Source organism: Phocoena sinus, chromosome 2 (genome assembly GCF_008692025.1).
Source record: "Phocoena sinus isolate mPhoSin1 chromosome 2, mPhoSin1.pri, whole genome shotgun sequence".
NCBI classification, from domain to species: domain Eukaryota; kingdom Metazoa; phylum Chordata; class Mammalia; order Artiodactyla; family Phocoenidae; genus Phocoena; species Phocoena sinus.
In genome coordinates this window covers 49,767,594-49,781,480 of record NC_045764.1, presented here as the reverse complement: position 1 = coordinate 49,781,480, position 13,887 = coordinate 49,767,594, and the positions used below count along the sequence as shown (strand labels likewise).

Here is a 13,887-nt window from a genome sequence, read left to right as displayed (position 1 = left end):
ATAAATAAATAAAAAGCCAAGCATTTGAAGCCCTTTAAAAAAAAAAATCTTGTTGGGAGGTTCTGGGCAGGTGAAAGTGTGTCCCTTGATCAGGCATGATGTGTCCCCACAGCCCTGGAAGGAGGAAGTGAGGGACATGATGGTTGGCTTAATGCACCCTGATGGAAAAGGACCAGTCGTGAGCGAACGTGGTGAGTAGGAATGTGTCCCCACTCACGTTGGGAGACAGCGGATAGGATGGCAGCAATCAAGCTGGGGAAGAAAGACAGACATTTCCCTGCAAACCAGAGCAGAAAGTTTGGAGAGGGAGCTCCCAGGAAGAAACCCAGTGTTAGCAAGCAGCTTCCGTTGTGTCACTGACAAAAGCCAGCAAATAACAAAGGGCTTTTCATACTTCTTTGGAATCCCAGAGCAACACTTGAAGCAGGTGGAGGAAGCTTTTGGACACCACTGAAAAGCTTCCCTTTGGGCAAAGCAGTTTGGTGAAGTGAGCTCTTTCACCAAATCTGCATAACGGCCAGGTGAGAGGATGTCGTGGGCTCCATGTGACAGGTGGGGGACTCGAGGTAGGGGAAGGGTGAAGGTCACACCTTGAAGAAGCTGGAATCTGAACCCCACCTGGCTCTGAAGTCTGTGTTCTCCCTACACCAGGTCCATAGGGATGTATCCAAAATGTCTTATGTTGTCTTGCTCTCCGTCAGCACTGGTTTATGTTTGTTGAGATGGCTGTGAAGAGTAGAGTGAAAGGTCTGTGTTGAGATTTATTTTTATTTGTGTGGATGTCCGGTTGTTCCAGCACCATTTGTTGGAAGGACTATCTTTGTTCCATTGTGTTGCCTTTGCTTCTCTTGTCAAAGTTGACCAAATAGAAGTTGACTACATTTACGTGGGTCTATTTCTGGGCTCTACATTCTGTTCCATTGATCTGTCTTCCACTGATACCACACTGTCTGGGTTACTGTAGCTTTATAGTAAGTCTTGAAGTTGAGTAGTGTCAGTCCTCCAAGTTTGTTCTCCTTCAGTGTTGTCTTTGGCCTCTCTATGTAAACTTTAGAATCATTTTGGTGAAATCCACAAAATAACTTCTTGGGATTTTGATTGGAATTGCATTGAACCTATAGGTCAAGTTGGGAAGAACTGACATCTTGATAATATCGAGGTTTCCTATTCGAGAACATAGAATATGTCTTTAGTTTTTATTTGATTTTGTTAATCAGAGTTTTGTAATTTTCCTTGTATAGCTCTTACACATATTTTTGTTAGATTGCATAAATCTAAGTATTTCATTTTGTATAAGCCTAAGTATCTCATTTTTGAGGGGTGCTAATGTAAATGGTATTGTTTTTAATTTCAAATTCTACTTGTTCATTGCTGGCATACAGGGAAGTGGTGGGCTTTTGCATATTAGCTGTGTATCCTGCAACCTTGCTATAATCGTTGTTTGCAGCTCTGCCTCTCCCTTGTTTAAGCCTTGCCCAGCTACCCCCAATGCTTGGGGTGCCCTGAGTGTGGCCTTGGACTTGTAGGGCTCTGTGCCTCTGCTCATGGGTGACTCTGCCCTCGCATGTCATCTCTGCCTGTTTTGAAGCCTTACACAGTGATCCAGAGCCCGAGCTGGCAAATTCCCCAGGGATGCTTTCCCAACCCCCTCAGCAGAACTGACCCCCTCCTCTGGGTCCTCTGGACTCTGTGGCTCCCAGCTCTATTCTAGCACCTATCATGTCCTGCCCTATATCACATCAGCTTGTCTAGCTCTCTCTTCTCTGCAGGCTACCAACTCCCAGGGGCAAGGATGGAGACTTACTCATCAGCCTCTGGAGACCTGGGACAGGGCCATTTGTGCATTCGGGAACTCAGCCCCAGGTAGTTGAATTCAGTTCATCCTGCTGCGCCTTGATGAAACCAGGCCACTGGGAGTCAGCCTGAGGGACCTCACTGTCTTAACATGTTTGGAAGACCTTGGGGTGTTATAGAATAAAATCCATTACTGGCATCTCAAGGGGAGAGGGGAATTAAATCAGTGAAGCAAGGCTGGCCTGTGACCCACAATGCCCCATCGACTGCTGTCACCACTGCTCAGCCTTTTGCAGGGGTCCAGTCTCCCAGGTCCTCGATGGTAGAGAGCCAGAGGGTACTGATCAGGATTGTATTTTTCTTTTAAAAGTATGGATGTGTGGTTTCCAGTTTCATTTTATTTTATTTTATTTTTTTATTTATTTAGGCTGTCTTAGTTGCAGCACATGGGATCTTCATTGCGGCATGTGGGATCTTTCGTTGTGGAGCACGTGCTTCTCTCTAGTTGTGGTGTGTGGGATTTTCTTTCTCTTGTTGTGGCACGCGGGCTCCAAGGTGCATGGGCTCTGTAGTTTGCGGCACACAGGTTCTCTAGTTGAGGCATGCGAGCACCGTAGTTGTGGTGCGTGGGCTTAGTTGCCCTGCTGCATGTGGGAATCTTAGTTCCCCGACCATGGATCGAACCTGCGTCCCCTGCATTGGAAGGCGGATTCTTTACCACTGGACCACCAGGGAAGGCCCCAGTTTCCACTTTCTAACTCTTGGAACCTGCTGGCTCCAGGGTCTCAAAAGCGATGCCCCAAGGCTGGCTCTGCAATGCCTGCCAGTCCCCCAGTTCCATCTTTTGTCCTTGCTGAGCTGGAAACAGCCTCTCTCCGAGGACTCTGGCCCCCATTCCTCTTGACGAGGTAGCAGGCTTTTCTGATCAAAAGCTGCTATTCTTTGGAAGGCTGACTCTTTTTCAAGAGTTGTGTTTGAGGACAATTCATTTTAAGCCTATTACATTTGATCAGACTTCACCTTCATTGTTATGTACACTTAACAGCTTAATATTAGTTTTGAAAAGAATTCAGTCTATTTTGTGACAACTTGTGTGGCTAATTAATGCTCTGCAGTGCACCGTGTAACTTGTAAGGCACCACACAAACACCAAATCATAACACATTTCCTGTTTGAAACTGTCTTAGTAAATTGAACATCTGTATTACAGTAATACACTGTCTTAGTAAATTGAACATCTTTTATTGATTCACCTTGTTAAGCAGGGAAGTAATCCTTATGGTTTTATAAGCCTCTTGCAAGTTCTAGTAGATGCCATTTGGAACATGAATTTAGTTGAATAAGTGAAGGCAGATGTCAGGCATTTAATTGGCACTTCTCTCTCAGTCTGCTGTATCAATTTTGGAACTATTGTTGGAGAAGATAAAATTCACCAATGGTATGAAACTGACAGTGGATTAGATGCTATTGGTCTTTGGAGAGGAGGGAGGGACTGTGCAGAGTTAGTGCTTGACAATAGCTAATGTCATCACCTGGTCTTCACAGGGTTTTCTACGAAAGTTCCTCAAAGAGCAGAGAGGAATAGGGAAGAAGGTGGTGGCAGCTTAACTTGATTGCCCCACAAAATTTGTTTTAAAGTCTTGAGCCTTATATTAAATGTTCAAGGGACTTTTGTTTTCTACTCTGTGTTATTTTCCTTCAACTCTTCAGCCAAAAAGATTTGACTGGGAAGATGTATCTTTTTATCTGTGGCTTTTGGACCCCTTGGGCTCAGATACCTGGCTTGAGAAACAGGTATAAAAATGGCAATTAAAGGGGTATAAAAAGATAGTGGAGGAGAACTAAACTATGGTACCTTCAGACAATGGAATATTTTAGCACCAAATACGGTGCTGAGAAGAATTTTGAGCTATCAAGCCATGAAAAGACATAGAGTAACCTTCAATGCATTTCACTAGGGGAAAGAAACTAATCTGATGACTCCAATTATATGACATTCTGGAAAAGACAAAACTGTGGAGACAGAAAAAAGATCAGTGGTTGCCAGGAGTAAGGGGTGGTGAGGAGGGATGAACAGGCAGAGCACAGAGAGTTTTTAGGGCAATGAAAATACTCTGTATGATATCATAGTGATGGATACATGTGATGATACATTTGTTCAAACCCATAGAGTGAACCCTAATGTAAACTAGAACTTTGGGTGATATGATGTATCAGTGTAGGTCCATCAGTTGTAACAAATGTACCACTCTGATGGGGGATGATGATAGTGGGGGATGTGTGTGTGGGGGAGGGGGAATATGGGAAATCTCTGTACCTTCCTCTCAATTTTGCCATGAACCTAAAACTTCTCTTGAAAACAATCTTAAAAAAAAAAAAAAAAGATACCAGAAAATAACCAAAGTGACTTTAGTGTTTTAAAATGTAATTTTTAAGCAAGGAAAGGAGAGACAAGAGGCAGAGGCCATGATTGCATTTGCGTTTGGAGTGGCCCCTCAGGAGGGATAGATTGGCAGGGGAGACTGCGGGGACAGGGGACCAGGTGGAGTGTTCTCAGTTACCTGGAGAGATGGACCAGTAGCATTCAGAGTTGGGGAGGGAGTGGATCCTGTCCTGGGGCAGCAGGTGGAATGATGGGACCTGGCAACTGTAGCATGAGCAGGGGAGAACTGACGCATTCATTAGCAGGTGCTGAGGGCATCCTACCTTCCTGGCCCTGTGTTGGGTGTTTCACACCTGATCCTCATTGGAATTTGTTAGCCACCTTGGGTGATCAGTTTGGGCAGCTCTGATGAGGAATCTGGGACTAAGTGAGGTTGAGAGTGTTCCAGGATCACCTCTACTAAGCAGCAGGACCCATGTCTAAACTCAGAGTGGGTGGAATCAACAGCCCTCAGTGACTGTCTAGACAAGGGCGGGGCATGTGTGGGGTAGGAGAGGTGTCTCTACCCTTCCTCTCTTGCAGGTCCCAGCCCCAGAGTCTTCTTATCCAAAGCCCCACCACCACCCCTGCATGATTATTCCTCATCAACAGCTGACCCATCTCTGGCCTCTTGGAAAGAGCACTGAACTTGGAGTCCAGTGGCTGAGGGTTGGACCCGACCTCAGCCCTCCTAGCTGTTTGCCTTCCCCTCTCAGAATGTTAGTGTCCTCAAAAAAATGCAGATGACAATTTCATCGTGAGAATGAAAGAAAAGCATGTAAAAGAAGCCAGCGTCAAACCCAGCACCGAGGGCGATAAGAAGATGGTTTGTTCCATGCCCTTAGGTAATGTTGGGTTTGACTAAATTTGCAGAGTTCCAAGTTGTGTCACATAGTTGGACTTTGAAAAAAAATATAATTCTCACCCATTGAATTTGTCAATATTGGTGTGTAGCCTCTTGCGCCCAGTAGCATTGGGGTACATCCTGTGTTGGGGTCAACAACAGGCCATCTCTGCAGACACCTGTGAAGTCCTTTCAGGTGACAGTGGTCACTCTGTCCTGGTCAGTGCTCTCAGACAACTCAGTTCTAGAAACATCGCCTGCTTTTGCTGCACATAGCTTTCCTTTGCACCTTCACAGTGGCTGCATGTTGCTAAAACTGCCCCTTTGGTGGCCAGTTGGCCATGTGTACATCATTGTTTTCTCTTGGCTTCCTCTTTAGTTGTGGCTGTTTACATGAAGGAGTCCTGGTGGACCACTGAAGATGTACTAAGAACCTCTGATCCTGCAAGAGAAGGTCTGATGAAGGTGAGGTATTGCAAATTTAAGTGGACATTGCAAAACAGGTTTTAAAGGTCAGTGTACTTATTATCATGTTAATAATTTAAAGCAGTCTACCCCTGTGGATTCATTTTCTAGGACTGCTGTAACAAAGTGCCAACAAACTGGGTGGTTTAAACAACAGAAGTGTATCATTTCCCAGTCCCAGAGGCTAGAAGTCCAAAATCAAGGTGTTGGCAGGGTTGGTTTCTTCCGAGAGCTGTGAGGGAGAATCTGTTCCAGGCCTCTCTCCTAACTTATGGTGGCCTCAGCTTTCCTTGGCTTATCAATGGCATTCTCCCTGTGTCTTCCCATCCTTTTCCCTCTTTGTCTGTCTATCTTTGTCCAAATTCCCCTTTTCCATGGGGACAGCAGTCATGTTGGATTAGGGCCCACCCGAATGACCTCATCTTGACGTGATCATCTGCAAAGACTCTATTTCCAAATAAATCACATTCATAGGTACTGGGGGTTAGGACTTTAACATCTTTTGGGGGGACACAGTTCAATCTACAACACCCTGCCAGCAAGGAAAATAGTAGTAAATGGCTATATGCAACAGATACCTGGCTATTGGTAAATCTCTCTTACCTTCCTGAGTGGCCTCTCACATCTTAATTTTGAAACTTTAATCCACATCATCTCTCTAAGGTGCAGGGAGGTTCTATTTATTGCATTCCAGTAGTGTTTATTGGTACTTACTATGAGGTAGATATTATGTTAGATGCTAGCCTGTGTATTACCCAGACTTTTCACAGGGATTATCTGACTTCAGAATCTTTAAGGTATTTGTTTTGCAGACAAAGAAATTGAAGCTGAGCCACACAGCTTGTAAGTGATTTAACTGGACACAAATGCTAGTCTCTCTGACAGCAGGCCTGGTGGTCTTTGAAGCACTGTGGCTTTATAGAGACCTAGGATGACAAGGGTGAGGGTTCCTTGTGGCTAAGGATGTTCAATATCTTTTCACGTACTTATTGGCCATTCATATGTCCTTTTGGGGAAAATATCTATTAAAATCCTTGGCCCACTTTTTAAAAAATTTATTTATTTTATTTATTTTTGGCTGTGTTGGGTCTTTGTTGCTGTGCGCGGGCTTTCTCTAGTTGTGGCGAGTTTACTCTTTGTTGCAGTGTGCGGGGTTCTCATTGCAGGGCACAGGCTCTAGGCACGTGGGCTTCAGTAGTTGTGGCACATGGGCTCTAGAGTGCAGCCTCAGCGGTTGTGGCGCACAGGCTTAGTTGCTCCATGGCATGTGGGATCTTCCCGGACCGGGGCTTGAACCCGTGTCCCCTGCATTGGCAGGTGGATTCTTAACCACTGTGCCACCAGGGAAGCCCCCTTGGCCCACTTTTTAATTGGATTGACTTTTTCCTGTTGAGTTGTAAGAGTTTTTCTATATTCTAGATGCAAGTTCTTATTGCATATACGATTAACAAATATTTCTCCCCAGTCTATGGGTTGTCTTTTTCAAGTCTGTTTTCCCCCCAGCTTTGTTGAGATATAATTGACATACAACACTGTGTAAGTTTAAGGTGTACAATGCGTTGATTTGATACACTGCAAAATGATTACCACCAGTGTTAGTTAACACCTGCATCACATCACATAATTGCCATTTGTTTTTTGTGGTGAGAACATTTAAGACCTCCTCTCTTAGCAACTTTCAAGTATGTAATACAGTATCATTAGCTACAATCACTATGCTGTATATTAGATCCCCAGAACTTGTTCATCTTATAACTGGAAGTTTGAACCTTCTGACCATCTTTCCCTCTCCCCCACCGCCAGCTCCTGGCAACCACCACTCTAGTCTCTGTTGCTATGAGTTTGGCTCTTTCATGTTACATGTATGAGATCATGCAGTGTTTGTCTTTCCCCTTATTTCACTCAGTATAATACCCTCAACTTCCATCCATGTTGTCACAAATTGCAGGATGTTTTCAGGTCTGGTTTTAATTGACTTGATAGACATTATTATTATTATTAATTTTATTTTATTTTACGCTGCGTTGGGTCTTCGTTGCTGCGCGTGGGCTTTCTCTAGCTGCGGCGAGCAGGGGCTACTCTTCATTGCGGTGCGAGGGCTTCTCATTGTGGTGGCTTCTCCTGTTGCGGAGCATGGGCTCTAGGCACACAGGCTGCAGTAGTTGTAGCACGTGGTCTCAGTAGTTGTGGCTCGCAGGCTCTAGAGCACAGGTTCAGTAGTTGTGGCGCATAGGCTTAGTTGCTCCACGGCATGTGGGATCTTCCCGGACCAGGGCTCGAACCTGTGTCCCCTGCATTGGCAGGCGGATTCTTAACCACTGCACCACCAGGGAAGCCCGATAGATATTATTTTGAAAAGGGTTTTCTTCCAGTAAGTTAACGATGGCTGGAGATTCAGCAAATGGGTGCTGCCTGGCATACACACACACACATCTGCCTGTGTGTGTCATTGTCTGTGCATGAAGCAGGTGGTATGAGCGGTTGGGTGTTCTGAATCCCAGGAAGAGTTTGATTTGCTTTTTAAATATATATATATTTTTCAGAACAAGAGTGGTCACTTCCCTTGTGTATCAATTCTTCTAAATTTAGATGAGGAAAACCCTCACATTTTCTGAAAATGTGGCTTATGTTGTGAACAGAGAGATACTTGGATGTTAATTCCACTTAATGAAGCAGGTTGTAAAGATCTGTCTGCCCCAGCTGTATGTAGGGATAGTTTCCCTCTCCATTTACAGAACTTGGTGTCTTGACTCTTTTTTCTTTTAATTACATTCTGTTTCTTAGCCAGCTCTTTACAAATTACCAAACCAAACCAAACCAAACCAAACCAAAAACCAACTTTCTTAGTGTTCTTTCTGTGAACATAATTAGTGGTCCTAATTGAGGGATTAGAACTGGTTCTTAGTTTTGTGTTTTGAGAAACATTTCTAAGTCAGAATCACATGTCACACATTTTTTTCCCCCTGTAATGAAATTGGACAAATTAAGTGCATTTTCTTTTTCTCCTTTTTTCTCCTGCCAGTTTTTGATTGGATATTTCCCTTCTGCCAGATGCAATCTGTTTTTCTCTTCTGGCTTTCCTCTGAACTTTTTGGTTTTATAAGTTGAAAAATATAGCCTCCCACATTACACCCCTTGGGTTTTGTGATGAACTAGTTATTCTTAAAGTCTGAACTTGATTTGGCTGCTACTGTCTGAGATACAAAATTGAGGTGGCTTCTCAGAGTTAAGCTGGTGTGGCTTTTGCAAATCTTTTTCTCATCTAAGATTTGGCTCCAGATGAAGGTGAAACGTTTTGTATTCTGGGCCAATTAATAAGTTTATTGGCACTAAACACTTTGTGCCATTTGCTAGAGGGCTGCAAGCTAACTTATTTTTATTATTGGAGCATTTGAAAAACATACAAATGTCTGAGAGACCACTTAGGCAGTCTTCTCCCTTGATTAGTGGAGGAAACTGAAACTGAAAGGCGTTGTGAGTTGCTGAAGATCTCCCAGCAAATCTAGGCCAAGAAGCCATGACCACAATGATGATGGTGATGATAATAAACATTTAAGGGTCCAGTATTAAATACAAAACCAAACATTCATATTTATATCAAACTTCCCTTTCCCAAAGCTCTAACGGATGAAAGTGCAGAAGGGAGCCACTGGCTGGGCTGTAGCAGATACCCTGGCCTGGGACTCAGAAGTCCTGGTCTGGTGCTGTAAACCTGCCTGCCTTTGACAGAGCCCTTGTCCAGCTGTCTTAAGGCCTCTTCGGAATAAGGCAGGGAAATCAGTACATGTAATCTTAGCCTCTTTGAGCTTCAATTTCCTCACCTATAAACCAGGACCTCTCTGGCGGGTGGTGAGAATCGAATGGTAGCAGGTAGGGGGCAATCTCAGCCCAGGTTATACTCTTGCTGATTTCATGGTGCTGCATAGGAAGGGGCGACAAACACCCACACCCTTAGGCTGTCACACAGCAATGTTGTTGAAATAAAAGCTAATAAAACAATACCATCACTTTGTCACTAGCTGATTGGTTTCATCTCAAGTGCCACATTTTAGCGGTTGCTTGTAGTTGTCCGGGAGACTGCATTTAGGAGGATCCTGAGACCATATCCAGGCTCAGCCACATAGAGTGGGGATTGATAAGTTACGTCTGCTGTGGGTGCAGGAGTGGGAGGCCTTCATTTATGCCACACCTGTGCCATCCGTGGGCTATACAAATGCAGAGAATATGAACAGGCAGGAGCAGGAAATCATTTTGACTTGTTAATGGCCAAGCTCTTTTGTGGGCCTGCCCTTGACCACAGTACAGTTTCCTCAATTGTCATGACATTGCAATGGGTGAGAGACAGTTCCATTTTGTAGCCTTAGGATGGGCTAGGCCTTGAGTCCCAGTAACTCTCTGGGGTTGGGACTCTAGTATGTGCTCAAAATCTGTCACAAGCCATTGAAAATCAGTTGCTCTTGGTGTAGCAACTGGACACCAATAATTATCCCCAATTATTTACCCTCCTTCTGAGGGTCAGAATTCTGGGGCTGTTGTTAAAAATGGCAGACTGGGTTTATCTCTGGACACATCCAGGGTTTCTGCTGAAATTGCTTGCCTCTATGTAACCTCCTGTTTCACTGGCATGTGACTGATTGTTCTCTGTCTCTTCACATTCCATGTCTGTGGTCCTGGAGACCCAGGAGGCCCCTCTGGCCATGCTCCTCGCTCCTGGAGGTCAGTGCATGTGAAAGGTCAGGGGTGGGAAAACCTCCGTGAGAAACTATTATCCGCATTTTGGATCTTGAGCATGAGAAGAACTGTATGGTGGGGGAGCCCACACCTGGCCCCGGCGTGTGAGTTGATTCCAAGCATAGAATTTATTGTGTCTGATTTTCCCCTCTTGTCTCACTTAGATGTTCTTTTTGTTTTTCCTTCAAAGGTTCAGTCATTTGGGGAAAGGATTGTGCTTTTTATTCTAAACGTCGTTATTTTTGGAAGACTGGAGAGGAATTTGGATGATGATGACATGTTTTTTTTACCTCACTCTGTGAAGGAGGAGGCTAAAATTCTGTGGAGAGACGGAGCAGCTGTTGGATTTTACACAACCAAAAGGAAAGGTAAGGGCCACGCGGCCGTGTGGGGTCACTGCCACTTCAGGCTCTGCGGGGGAGGCTTCTGGGTGTCTGCCTGCCTTGGAGGACTCCTTGAGCCCAAACGTTACTTGGAGAGAATCTTCTGGCACGAGAAGTATCACTAATTCAGCTGTCATGTAAATAAGCCGAAGGTATGGATTTCATTTTCACCACATTTCTCGTTTTACTGGCAGAGTGAATATTCATCATGGTCCTTGGATTCCCAGGCAGTGCCATGTCCCCTGTAAAATACTTGTTGCTGTTAATGGTTGTAAAATGACTTTGCAAGCTCAATGCTTTTCATCTCTTTTCTTTAATGTTACCAATTAGCTGTCAGGAAAAATGCCATTGCTAATAGCTGACATGTGGTGCAAAGGCACACTGGATGCCAAGATTTATAGACATTACCTCAGAAGAGAGGGAGGTCGGCGCGATAACGAGGTTAGGGTAAAATTCTGGGACTTACTTTTAGGGGCTGTGATGAGCAGGGAGTGTGGAACTTGTACTACTTTGTCTAAGAGATCAGTCTCTTCTTTAATGATGCTTTCTTTAATAGTTTCTTTGATTTTGAAAGGCTGTCAACATCTCTGACCCAACTGGTCCAAGCCCCATCATTTAATTCTTACAAAGTTCTGAATTTTAGCAAAAATAAAATTTCCCAGTACACCACCATAGATATGCTGTTGTCTGAGTTGAGTGTTTTTCTCTGCGTATAAAAAGGCTATGATTATGGTTTTGAGCTGTGTTCACATTGTGTATGTGTTCCACCTGTCCAGGATGGAGTAAATCTGTGTTTCAATTTTTTCCCTCGGTGTGGTGTGAGATGACCAGTTTCCCACGCAAGCAAGTCATGTAATTAATTATTTGTCAAGGTTAGTCATAGAGCTGAAGCACCCTGTGTCTTTCAGCTTCTTGGGTCATGAAAGCCCTTTGTCCTTTGTTTTGGTGTACTGTTTCACTTTTTGGGGTGGCTGTATTCTTTAGTCATTATTTAGATAGACCAAGGATCTGGAGACTACTTGAAATGGAAGTATTTTTGTAATTCCTCTTTCTTAGGAGACTCATTTGTTGTCATTTTCTACCAAATGGCTTGTCTTAAATCTGTAGCTAAATCATTTGTGCTGTAGATGTCCTACTAATAGAAACAAAAACTGTTAACAGATTCCAACCTGATGTGTGAGAACCACAGCTAAGGGGCAGAAGGAGCTTGACCTTGGTCTTGCCCACTGCTGCTGTTGCTCCTGGTTGCAGTGATACCCCAGACTTTGCTCTGTGAGAATTAAGCAGAGGCTGGATGTGGCTGCCTCATTCTTCCCAAGGCAGACCCAGAACCTTGGAGTGGAAGGAGGATATTATGGTGTTGAGTTGAGGCAGATCAGTCTAGGTGCTTGGATTTCTGCCTCCTCTTCATTTCTGACGAATTCCACGAATTTGATGGAAAGTTCTCTGAAGCTGCTTACTAGGTATTGTTGTTTTCATCCACGCACTGATTTTTTTAAGTGGCAATTGACTGTTAGTTACTCAACAACTGAGTTAGTTTAAAAAGTATCAAATGAGGGACTTCCCTGGTGGTGCAATGGTTAAGAATCTGCCTGCCAACGAAGGGACATGGGTTCGATCCCTGGTCTGGGAAGATCCCACATGCTGTGGAGGGACTAAGCCTGTGCGCCACAACTACTGAGCCCACATGCCACAACTTCTGAAGCCGTCATGCCTAGAGCCCACGCTCCGCAACAAAGCCACTGCAATGAGGAGACCTTGTACCACAACGAAGAGTAGCCCCTGCTCACCGCAACTAGAGAAAACCTGCACGCAGCAATGAGGATCCAACACAGCCAAAAATACATAAATAAATAAATAAATTTATGTATTAAAAAGTATCAAATGAGTAGAAAGTTAAGTAAATAAAATATATTTTTCAGGTATATGTTGCCAATTAAAAACATTTTTTACTGCCTATTTCTGGATTAGCTTATTTTTGGAGAGACAGAATAAAAGCATTTCCATGGAATAATTATATAGACCTTGCAACCAGCAATGTTTGAGAGTTCCAATCACTCTACATCCTTGCTGGTACTTGGTGTTGTATTTTTAATTTTAGTCATTCTGCAAGATGGGAAGTGGTATCTAATTTTGGTTTTAATTTGCATTTTACTAATGATATTGATCATGTTTTCATGTGCTTTTGTTATGGTCATATATCTTTTTTGGTAAGTGTCTGCTCAAATATTTTTGCCTACTTTTATTGCGTTATTTGTTTTCTTATTATTGAGCTTTGAGCATTCTTTATGTGTTTTAGATATTGGTTCTTAATCAGATATATTTTGAAAACATTTTCATTTTGGTTTAGTAAGTTTTTCAAAGAGAGAAGTGTTAAATTTTAGTGGTCTAATTTATCATTTACCAATTTTCATTATAATTCAGTTCAAAATATTTTCCAATTTACTTTGTGATTTCTGTGGTTCCTTTAAAAGTGAGTTTTAAATTTCCAGATATTTGTGAGCTGTTCCAGATGTTTTATTTTTTGTTGATTTCTAATTTAATTCTGTTGTAATAAGATAATATAGTCTGTAACTATATTATCTTATTAAATTTTAATATTTTGAAAACTGTTGAGAGTTGTTTTATGGCCCTGTATATTATTTTGGTAGACACTCCATATGGACTTGAAAGAGTGTGTGTATTTTGTAGGTATTAGGTTTCATGTTTGGTTAGGAAATGTTGGTTAGGTTAAAGTGACTGATGGTGTCATTCAGATCTTCTATATTCTTAACTAATATTTTTGTCTAAGTCTATGAATTTATGAGGGAAGTATGTTAAAATCTTTATGATTGTGGATTCTTCTCTTCTTTTAGTTGTCAGTTTTTACTTTGTGTATTTTGGAGCTTTGTTATTAGTCACATCTAATTTATAATTGCTGTATTTGCCTGATGTATTGACCATTTTGTTATTATGAAGTGTCCTTCCACTTGTCCCTAGTAATGTCTCTTGTTAAGAAGTCTATTTTGTCTGTTTTTAATACAGCCACTTCATCTTCTTATGCTCACTGTTTGCACAGAATATATTCTTTCTAGCTTTTTACTTTTAGTCTATGTCTTTATATTTAAAGCATGTGTATTGTTGACGGCATACAACTGGGTCTTGGATTTTAAATCTAGTTTTAATAATCTCTGCCTTTTGATTGGAACATTAGTCTATTTACGTTTAATTTTTTAAGATTTATTTAATTTTGGTAGTGTTGGGTCTAT

General features: G+C 42.7%; 1 protein-coding gene across 3 annotated transcripts in view; it reads left to right on the top strand.

Annotated features, from left to right (window-relative positions):
- The window catches only part of FAM169B (family with sequence similarity 169 member B), a 97,121-nt gene that overhangs the window by 38,874 nt on the left and 44,360 nt on the right, over positions 1-13,887 (top strand). For all 3 annotated transcript variants that reach the window (XM_032622539.1, XM_032622540.1, XM_032622538.1), the window contains exons 4-5: positions 5,440-5,525; positions 10,447-10,624. In XM_032622539.1, the coding sequence (XP_032478430.1) occupies positions 5,440-5,525; positions 10,447-10,624 (264 nt within the window). The remainder of the gene's footprint in view (positions 1-5,439; positions 5,526-10,446; positions 10,625-13,887) is intronic.